Source organism: Microplitis mediator, chromosome 1, assembly GCF_029852145.1.
Source record: "Microplitis mediator isolate UGA2020A chromosome 1, iyMicMedi2.1, whole genome shotgun sequence".
Lineage (NCBI taxonomy): Eukaryota > Metazoa > Arthropoda > Insecta > Hymenoptera > Braconidae > Microplitis > Microplitis mediator.
Genome location: NC_079969.1, coordinates 4,958,300 through 4,969,950, shown reverse-complemented (window position 1 = coordinate 4,969,950; position 11,651 = coordinate 4,958,300). Strand labels below are relative to the sequence as shown.

Sequence of the window (11,651 nt, the reverse complement as noted above, 5' to 3'; positions counted from 1 at the left end):
ATTTTTCTTAGAAAATTGGCAACATATTGCTGCAGTAGATTGACGTCCACTTCCTGGGAAATTTGGTGGCAAAAGTTAGCATCCATAAGTTGCAGTAGAGTTACCTTTAATTTATCTTAGAAAATTGACGGCAGGCTGCTACAGTCGAATGTCGTAATCGTTTTGGGGTAGTTGGCAACGACTTGAAGTCAAAATTTACAAAGTCTAAATTTGTCATCAATTTGATCGCAACTAATTGACACCGACTTTTTGACCAGAGTCTTGCTATCGGGAAATACTTAAAATGTGTATTTCAATTTTGTTTTGTAACTGTTGACTACAAGTTGTTGTCAACTTTCTCAGAAAGTTGACGAAAATCTACTGCAGATCAAAATGGCTATTAGGGTACATATAAAAATTTATTAGTAATATTGTTTATATTATTCAATTGTAATATAACTTGTACAAAGTTACCGTTATAAAGGGATCAATAATATTCGAATCAATTTTCTCGCTTCTAGGTCACGCTCATATGCACAAAGAAGAAATGGCGCTGCGTCAAGCTAAAAGCTAAATTATGTAACGATACTGATCTTTTTTCCGTATAAATGTTAAAAAAAAATCGAAAGTATAATTCAACGGATGATCATTAAATTAAAAGTTAATTGAGATAAATTAACTCTATCCTAAAATTAATGACAACTCTACGACTTGGCGACTAAATCTTTCCTATCTCAATTTTCTCTCAATTTATTGATTATCTTTTGAATTATACTTTCGATGGCTAATTTTATTTAACATTTATACAGAAAAAAAGATCAGTATCGATACATGATTTAGCTTTTAGCTGAACGCATTGCCATTACTTCTTTTTACATATGAGCGTGGCCTAGAAGCTGGGAAATTGATTTGAATATTATTGATCCCTTTATAACGAAAACTGTATAACTTATTAAAAAAATTAACTCTCATATAGGGGAGAGTGGGGCAGAGCGGCCCCCCTGAAATTTTGATCAAAAAATAAATTTTTTTTTTTCGACTAATTACTATAAATCCGATATGTTTGCGCATTATTACCCCTACGCATGACATTTGGGGCAAAATGGACAAGCCCAAAATTTTGAAAAAGTGATTTTTTCATATTGTTATCGTCAAATTAAAAAAAAATTATTATAATTCCACATTTCTACCTCTACGCATAACACCTGGGGCAAAATGGACCAGCCGAAACTTTCGAAAAAGTTATTTTTTGACATTTTTCGGCCGTTTCTCTATGTAAGAGGCAAATTTGGTCACTAAAAATTTATAAAAATAAATTTTTTTTTTTTAGTTGATAAATTTTTTTAATAAAGTAAAACTTTAGAATTGTTTTTTATTTTTTATTAAATAACAATTAGTAATTAAGGTAATCGAGAGAGAACGATTTATTACACCTTAAAAAATTTTTTTCGAGTAATATAAAACCGAAAATAGTTGTCAAGAGAAAGAAATACATTCTTAATGATGAAAACAATTTAAAAAAAAAAAAAAACGAAAAAAAAAATTTTTTTTATCATTTTTTGGAGGGGGCGCTCTGCCCCACAAAAAAAATTTTTTATTTTCAGAATTTTGGCAAAATGTCCACAAATTTGTTCGAAATAGGACAAAAGTAAAGTGATCTTATGGTTGAAAGCCACAAAAAGTAATAATTGGCTTAGGGGGGCCGCTCTGCCCCACCCTCCCCTACGTGAAATTATTGGCCCCTGTAAGCATTAATGAAAAGTTATCAGAATGAAAACTCACAATAAATTAGAAAAATTAATGCGTTTTCATTTGCGACAGTAAATTTTAAGTTGGTTTAATAGTACTAGGGAAGTTTTATTGTTTGAAATTGATTATATTGTTATGTATATTCTTTTTTTTTCGAATTTAAAAATAAAATTAGTTTTTTCTGAATCATAGCAAAATACGCTAATAGCATTTCAGATATGCGGTTCGCAAGATAATTTTTTTTTCATATATCAATATCATTCAAAGTAATTATGGAACTTGCAGTCTACAATTGTTTAGAAGAAGAAATGGCGGTGTCACAAAATAAAGCGGAAATGGTCAACAACATTGATTGAACAATGTGCGCACGCTCTTTATATTTCACCACGTAACCGCACGTTAGCCAATAGTTTTGCTCATTAGTCCCTTCTACTCGAACAAGACTTTCCTGAAAATGGGAAACTATACAGATATTTTATTTGCGCAACTCACAATGTCGACAATTTATATAAACCATCCCACCTCCAAGCAAATATTCATTCAAAAAAGACCGTCGAATATAGTCATCACTATTTAATAAAATTACTCTCTGTTAATTTTTCGATAAATGTGATCAGAAGTCTGTCTTTCAAATATCGGCAACTTTCTTCATTCAAATATTATCACTAAAATCAAATAGTTTAGTTATTTCAAAATCTATTTTTTGTTACAAAAGTTTTATAAATTTATTCATGATGATATCAATAAAAAATATTATTTTGAGTGTATGGTTTGCAAGTGTTTCTTGTTATAAATTCGAAAACTTCAATTTACCAGTAACAGATACTCCAATCACACACATCAATATGGTAACTACATTTTTATATCTTTAATAATTCCATCATGACCGTTATGAATTTTTTTTTTCCACAGTTTTTTTATATGTAATAATAATAATGAGAAATCTTTTGTTTGTTTTCTAACAGGCTCAACTTTTTGAACTTTGTTATGCAAATACATCAAATCCTATAGTCATCACTAAAAACTTGGCAACGAGTTTGCACAAAAATTTGGCCGATACGATAAAGGCACCTGTTATTGTCATAAACGATGAATTTATATCAAAAGACATTCAACTGTACTATCCAACCTATCCAATGTATATTTTATCAGTGTCGACTCAAATGGAACTGGGTGCTCTATTGAGCAAGCTCATGAGTTCACCCTTCTGGAGTATTCAATCAGCGTTTTTCGTGATCATCGAACCTATAAAATCATGTGAAAACGCTTCTATTGGAGTTTTGGGATTACTGTGGTGGTATGAACTGTTATCATGTGTCGTGGTGTGCTCCTGCACCGGCACTGAAACTACTCTCTATACTTACAATCCTTTCACGAAACGAGCTCCCGATCCTTGGATTGAAATTAAGAAAAATTGGTTTGACCACCATCAACGACCAGTGACCTTCTACAAGCAATCTTTCACTAACGGTAAATACCTCAGCCATCAAATATATTATTATTCATTTTATAATTAATACACCATGTTTTTTTTTATTCAGATCATAACATATGTGCGAATCTAACTTTTGATAAAATTAACCTTCTTGATGGTTATCCTGTTAAAATGGCCGAGGTGATACCGAAAGATACAAAGTTTTACTTGACTCAGACATTTGCTTCTTTGAATACAACTCCGCAAATGACTGCCTTCGAAGGAGATTCTGTTTTACTCGCTTTATCAATAATAAATAGTGAACAAGACATTAGTGGAGATTTGTATGCTGATTATGCAGCTCAATTTGGAGACGCAGTGCCCGTGATTTTCGAAAATTCTTATGTCATAGTAACACAAAAGCGAAGTTTTCAACCAGCATTTTATGAAACTGAAAGTGTGTTCGATATTAATGGGGCTATAGGGATAGTAATTATTCTTCTTCTAATTACCGTCCTGATTATATTGCACAATGGGTATCAAGTCAGATTGGCTATTCTGGATGTCTTGAAGCTGTTGATGAGTATGGGAATGGATGCACCTCTTGATCGGCTCACCATGAAATTAACCTTCTTCACTGCTTTTTTGTTCGTTTTTATATTTGGTCCAGCGCTTGAGGGACAAATATTCGCCTCACTGACTCGTCCGCCATCTCAGAACGTGGAGTCTCTTAAGGACTTGTATGATCAAAAGTACCACGTATATTATCTTCAATCGGTCCATAATCGTGTATTAGAAGAGGAATTATGGAAAACTGAAGAGGAAATGAAATATTTACATCCCCGTCTAAGACCTTTTCCCGTAAAAAGATGTTTGATACTAATGATGCGCGATCCTGAAGTTGCGTGTGTTATACCAGATTTTGCCATGTTATTTTGGACTAAGGAATTTCATTTTCACGCGTCCAAAAGATTTGTGTTTAAAACGAATTTTTTCTATCATAATCGATTAAATTGGGCCCTGGGCAAACGATTTTATCAGAGATTATTAAAATTCCAAGAATTAGGTCTCACACAATTTGACGCACCAACGTACGTACGGATTGCATCAAACAAAATGAAAAAAGAAAAAAGAAAAGAAAGAATGTTAAATCATGACATAATTGACGCTGAAGATTTGACAAATTTATATCTATTCATGGCATTTTTTCAGCTTTTGGCAGTCATCATCTTTGGTATTGAACATATTTTCGCATATTATCGCCGTCAGAGACGATAGAAATCAAAATTCAATAACATTGACAAAATATGCCTATTAACAAAAACAGATGCGCTTGAGTCAATAAATTTGATTGTGTAGATTTCCTCCATTCAACCAATTCTCATGTTTTTTATTTAAATTAAGTTATTTATTAACAGTCGACTATCATATTTTGTGAGTATTTGGGCAAAAGCGTCTTCATTAGATGTGATTTTTACAATAATAGTTACGCAAGTAATCATAACATCCCTCGCAGATTTGAATCATGGTGGAAACACGGCGGGTTTGTTCTATTTTACCACTGTGTATACCCGGTGGTGAAATGAAACAAACCCACCGTGTAACCACGGTGGATCCACGGTGTTTACACTTCTACGGTGTTTCCACCGTGATTCAAATTTGCAAGGGATATATTACGAGAATTTCAAAATAATAGATATAATTCTAACTACCATAGTTATAATTAGATGATAATACATATATATATATTTTTTTTTTCAGTTTCCCTGACTAAAAACTTCTATTGAATCTGATTCTGATGAAGAAGAATTGCGACTTTCCAAATGAGTCCGGTTAAATCTAATTAAATAAATTTCAATCAGATTCTATCTGAGTTTTTAACAGGGTTTCAAATCACCTTTAAATGTGTTATCAATTTAACTGAATTTTCGATTTTACTAATAAGATTCAATTATATTTTACAAAAAACAAAAAAAAAAACAAAATGGAAATTTTAGTGAGGCACCGTGTGATTAAATTGTGCAAGTTTTCATCATCTTTCCAAGTAATTTTTTGATTTAAGTCATGAATCATAGTTTATAAGTAATGTCTAACGTTTAATGAGGACTTTTAATGTATATCAATTTGTAATTCAAAAAAATTAAAAATAATGTGATTAATTAATAAAAATAACAAATAATTAAAAATTATTTTTGCAATTACTTATCTAACCTTATGATATAAATGTTATTGTTATCAATTTTTGCAGCATTTAATTTTTTGTGTACCCGGGAAAAAATGATTAGATATGATCATATCTGTTCATGTATGATGTTCATGTTTATAAACATTTTTTCCATCATTGTAAAAATCTGAGGTTTTTTTTCCGCTGATCGATACTTCTGATTGTTATACTAAAGGGTCAAGGTCACAGTCACATGAAAGAAGAAATGAAAATGCGTTGAAACAAAAGTACAAACATGTAACACTATTGATCGTATTATATTTCATAACTATATTTATTCAACTTACTAATAACTTTCAAGTTTTCGAAGACTTTCCAATGCAAATTCATCTGTACCAAAAAAGAAAACATTGGAAAGTTCTTTTTTAGTTATTAATGTTATGTTTTCACTATTTGGTGTCTTATTATATTGGTGTCATATTTATAAATATGAATATTTGTAAATAAATCTTTTATGGTCTTTATGAAGAAATTTAATGTTTCTTGTTATTGATAATAATTTCTTTAGTTCATATCTTAGACTAGCACTCACTATCATTTTAAATATGAATCTATAATTAAAAAATTGTTCATTTTATACCATGTTGTTTTTTTTTTTGTAACCTTTAAAATTAATCATTTTATTTTTAGTATGATTCTTAATGATTTTAAAAATCATCCATTAGAGAAGATTTATTACACAGATTTGAATCATTTAAGTCATTGTCAATTCGTATTAAAAATATTTGAATAAATAATATTTAAAATTTATAGTAAAATAAATATGTAAACATAAACGTTACTATAATTCGGACTTGGTAAAATATAATAATAATCGTAATTTACAGGTAGAAGTTTATACGACTGTGGTTAAAAGTTGGTGGCAACAGTTAGCATCTGTTAGTTGACGCAGAGTTGTCTTGAAAATTTTTAACAGAAAATTGGTGACAGGTTGGCGCAGTAAATTGACGTCAGTTTTCTGAAAATTTTGTTGTACAAGTTAGTAGCCATTATTTGGCGTAAAGTTGCCTTTAATTTGTCTTAGGAAATTCGCAACAGGTTACTGCAGTAGATTAACGTCAATTTTAGGGGACATTTGCTGTACAAGTTAGCAGCTATTCGTTGACGTAAAGTTGCCTTGAATTTTACCCAGAGAATTTGCGACTGTTTACCGCAGTAGATTAATGTCAACTTCCTGAGAAAGTTGGTAACAATTTGTAGTCAACAGTTACAAAGTCTACAGTTGTCGTCAAATTTATTACAACTAATTGAAACTAACTTATTGACCATAAAGTCTTGCTATCAGGTAATACTAAAAAGGTATATCTTCTCAAATATCAAGACTTTTTGGTCAGAGAGTTGGTGTCAATTAGTTGTAATCAAGATGATGACGATTCCTGTCTTTTTAAATGTTGATTAAAAGTTGATGCCAACTTTCCCAAAAAAGATGACCATCTACTGCAGCAATATACTGCCAATTTTCTGAGAAAATTAAAGGCAATTTACGTCATCTAATGGATGCTAATTTTTGACATTAATTTTCTCAGAGAGTTGGGGTCTAGTTTTCGTTAGCTTATGCGAATACCAATTTTTATGTTTAAGCTATAAGTTGCGGCAGTAAGTTGTCGCCAGCTTGGCTGTCAGCGCTAATGGCCAGCCTTGATATTCAAAAAATTGATGCTCAGAATTTTCGGTCAGATTAACGTCAAGTTTATGTTATATTCTGCTGTTTCAAGTTCTGACTGAAATAAGAACACAACATGAGCTTCAAGTTGACGTGAATCTACAGCCGCAACAGAAATGGAAGTTGACTTGAATTTGCGAAGCAAAAGTTAATTTCAATTTGACAGAAAGTTATGAGAAAGAATTCGATTCGAATAAGCTAAATTTTACTTCCAAATTGAATACAAGTGACCGTCAATGTTGCACCATTAATTCCCGTATCAGGGTACACATAAAAATTTATTTGCAATATTATTTTTATTATTCTATTGTAATATAAATTGTACAAAGTTACCGTTATAAAGGGATCAATATTATTCGAATCTATTTTCTAGCCTCTAGGTTACGGTCATATGCAAAAAGAAGAAATAGCACTGCGTCGAGCTAAAAGCTAAAACATGTAACGACATTGATTTTTTTTTCTGTACAAATATTAAATAAAATTAGTCATCGAAAGTATAATTCAACGGATGACCATTAAATTAAAAGTTAAATGAGAAAGATTTACTCTGTCCTAAAATTGATGTCAACTCTATGTCTTGTCGACTAAATCTTTCCGATCTCAATTTTCTTTTAATGTATTGATTATCTTTTGAATTATACTCTCGATGGCTAATTTTATTCAACATTTATACAGAAAAAATGATTAGTATCGTTACATGTTTTAGCTTTTAGCTCAACGCATGGCCATTACTACTTTTTGCATATGAGCGTGGCCTAGAAGCTGAGAAATTAATTCGAATATTATTGATCCCTTAATAACGAAAACTGTATAACTTATTAAAAAAATTAACTCTCATATACTTTAAATTTTTGGGTCCTGTAAGCATTAATGGAAGGATTTTATTCCGATAAACTTACGATCAATTCGATAAACCAATGCGTAGCATTTCAGATATACGGTTTGCAAAACTTTTTTTTTCATATAACAATATCATTCGAAGTAATTATAGAACTTGCAGTCTACAATTGTATAAAAGAAGAAATGGCGGTGTCACAAAATAAAGCCGAAATGGTCAACGGAATTGATCGAACAATGTGCGCACGCTCTTTATATTTTACCACATAATCGCATATTAGCCATTAGTTTCGCTCATTAGTCCCTTCCACTCGAACAATACTTTCCTGAAAATGGGGAACTGTGCAAATATTTTATTTGCGCAACTCACAATTCCGACTATTTATATAAACCATCCCACCGTCAAGAAACTATCCATTCAAAAAAGACCGTCGAATAAAGCCATCACTGTTTAATTACGCTCCGTTAATTTTTCGATGAATGTGATCAGAAGTCTGTCTTTCAGATATCGGCAACTTTCTTCATTCAAATATTATCACTAAATTCAAATAGTTTAGTTATTTCAAAATATATTTTTTGTCACATAAGTTTTATAAATTTATTCATGATGATGATATCAATAAGAAATATTGTTTTAAGTGTATGGTTCGCAAGTGTTTCTTGTTATGAATTCGAAAACTTCGATTCATCAGTAGCAGATACTCCAATCACACACATAAATGTGGTAAGTAAATTACTATATTTTAGATAATTCCATCAATACCATTATGAATTTTTTTTTCTACAGTTTTTTTTTTCATGGGTAATAATAATAATGACAAAACTTTTGTTTGTTTTCAAACAGGCTCAACTTTTTCAACTTTGTTATGCAAATACATCAAATCCTATAGCCATCACTAAAAACTTGGCAAAGACATTGCACAAAAATTTGGCCGATACAATAAAGGCACCTGTCATTATCATCAACGATGAATTCATATCAAAAGACATTCAACTGTACTATCCAACCTATCCAATGTATATTTTATCAATGACGAGTCAAATGGAATTAGATGCTCTTTTGAGCAAGCTGATAAGTTCACCCTTCTGGAGTATTCAATCAGCGTTTTTCGTGATAGTTGAATCTGTAAAATCATGTGAAAAGGATTCTATTGGAGTTTTGGGACTACTATGGGAGTTTGAGCTGTTATCATGTGTCGTGGTGTGCTCCAGTACCAGCACGGAAACTACTCTCTATACTTACAATCCTTTCACGAAACGAGCGCCCGATCCTTGGATTGAAATTGAGAAAAATTGGTTTGACCACAACCGTCGACCAGTGACCTTCTACAAGCAATCTTTCACTAACGGTGAATACCTTAGCCATCATTTATATAATTATTCATTTTATAATCAATACAACATGAATTTTTTTTTTTTTTTTCAGATCATAACATATGTGCAAATCTCACTTTTGATAAAACTACACTTCTTGATGGTTATCCTGTTAGAATGGCCAGGGTGAAATTCGAAAGAACCAGTTTTTACTTTAATGAAACATTTACTTCTTTGAACATGACTCCGCAAATGACTGACTACGATGATATTTTTTTAGTCGCTTTATCAATAATATATGGTAAACAAGACATTTGTGTAGATTCGTTTGCTGATTATGTAACTCAACTTGGAGACTTAGTGCCCGTGATTTTCGAAGTTTCTTATGTCATAGTAACACAAAAGCGAAGTTTTCAACCAGCATTTTATGAAATTGAAAGTGTGTTCGATATTAATGGCGCTATAGGGATAATAATTATTCTTCTTCTAATTACCGTCCTGATTATATTGCACAATGGGTATCAAGTCAGATTGGCTATTCTGGATGTCTTGAAGCTGTTGATGAGTATGGGAATGGATGCACCTCTTGATCGACTCGCTATGAAATTAACTTTCTTCACTGCTTTTTTGTTCGTTTTTATATTTGGTCCAGCACTTGAGGGACAAATATTCGCCACACTGACTCGTCCGCCATCTCAGAACGTGGAGTCTCTTAGGGACTTGTATGATCAAAAGTACCACGTACATTATGTTGAAGCAATCCATGCTAGTGTATTAGAAGAAGAATTATGGAAAACTGAAGAGGAAATTAAATATTTACATCCCCGTCCACACCCTTTTCCTTTAATAAAATGTGTGAAACTAATGATGCGTGATCCTGAAGTTGCGTGTGTTTATGATAATGCAATCACGTTAGATTGGAGTAGGAAATTTTATTATCACGTATCCAAAAGATTTGTGTTTAAAAAGAATTATTTCTATCATTCTCGATTAAATTGGGCCCTAGGCAAACGATTTAATCAGAGATTTTTAAAGTTTAAAGAATTCGGTCTCACACAAGCTGACGAGTCAATGTACGCACGGATTGCATCAACCGAAATGAAAATTAAAAAAAGAAAAGAAAAGATGTTAGATCATCAGATAATTGACGCTGAAGATTTGACAAATTTATATTTATTCATGGCATTTTTTCAGCTTTTAGCAGTCATCATATTTGGTATTGAACATATTTTTGCATATTATCGCCGTCAAAGACGATAGAAATAAAAATTCGATATCATCGACAAAATATGCCTATTAACAAAAACATGCGCTTGACTCACTAAATTTGATTGTGTAGATTTCCTCTATTCAACTAAATTTCATGTTTTTTATTTAAATTAAGTTATTTATTAACAGTCGACTGTTATATTTAGTGAGTATTAAAGCAAAAGCTTCACTATTAGATGTGATTTTTACTATAATAATTATGCAAGTAATCATAACATATATTACGAAAATTTCAAAATAATAAATATAATTCTATTAAATCTAGTTGAATAAATTTTGATCGGAACAAGATTTTTTTCCGATTGAAATTCGATCGATTATTTGTTCCAAGTGCATTCCGATTGACTGCTTTCATCCGACGGTGTTTTAATCAGATTCTATTTGAGTTTTTAAGCAGAGTTTCAAATCACGTTTGAATGTGTTATCAATTTAACTGAATTTCCGATTTTACTAATAAGATTCAATTATATTTTACATAAATAAAAAAAAAAATGTATATTTTAGTGAGGCACCGTATGATTAAATTGTGTAAGTTCTGATCATCTTTCCAAGTAATTTATTGATTTAAGTAATAAATCTTAGTTTATAAGTAATGTCAACATTTAATGAGCACGTTTAATGTTTGTCAATTTGTATTTAAAAAAATAAAAAATATTGTGATTAATTAATAAAAATAAAAAATAATTAAAAATTATTTTTGCAATTACTTTTCTAAAGTTATGATATAAATGTTATTGTTCTGAATTTATGCAGCATGTAATTTTTTGTGTACCCGGGAGAAAATGCTTAGATATGAACGTATCTGTTCATGTATGATGGTCATGTTTATAAACATTTTTTCTACCATTGTAAAAATGAGGTTTTTTTTTTCTGCTGATCGATACCTTTGAATGTTATAATAAAGAGTCTAGGTCACAGTCACATGAAAGAAGAAATGGAAATGCGTTAAAACAAAAGTACAAACATGTTTCGCTATTGATCGTATTATATTTCATAACTATATTTAGTCAACTTACTAATAACTTTCAAGTTTTCGAAAACTTTCCAATGCAAATTCATCTGTACCAAAAAATAAAACATTAGAAGGTTCTTTTTTAGTTATTAATGTTATGTTTTCACTATTTGGTGTCTTATTATATAAATATGAATATTTGTAAATAAATATTTTATTGTCTTTATGAAGAAATTGAAAGTTTCTTGTA

General features: G+C 30.8%; 2 protein-coding genes across 2 annotated transcripts; both read left to right on the top strand.

The window, feature by feature from the left end:
* Positions 1-2,301: 2,301 nt before the first annotated feature.
* On the top strand, positions 2,302-4,816 carry LOC130666666 (uncharacterized). The gene is made up of 3 exons (XM_057467859.1): positions 2,302-2,576; positions 2,694-3,198; positions 3,270-4,816. Exons 1-3 carry the CDS (start codon positions 2,460-2,462, stop codon positions 4,418-4,420), a joined length of 1,773 nt encoding a protein of 590 aa, XP_057323842.1. The 5' UTR covers positions 2,302-2,459; the 3' UTR covers positions 4,421-4,816.
* Positions 4,817-8,219: 3,403 nt separating this feature from the next.
* LOC130670755 (uncharacterized) lies at positions 8,220-11,056 on the top strand. The gene is made up of 3 exons (XM_057474246.1): positions 8,220-8,590; positions 8,711-9,215; positions 9,293-11,056. The coding sequence occupies exons 1-3, from the start codon at positions 8,471-8,473 to the stop codon at positions 10,438-10,440; spliced, it is 1,773 nt and encodes a 590-aa protein (XP_057330229.1). The 5' UTR covers positions 8,220-8,470; the 3' UTR covers positions 10,441-11,056.
* Positions 11,057-11,651: the final 595 nt, after the last annotated feature.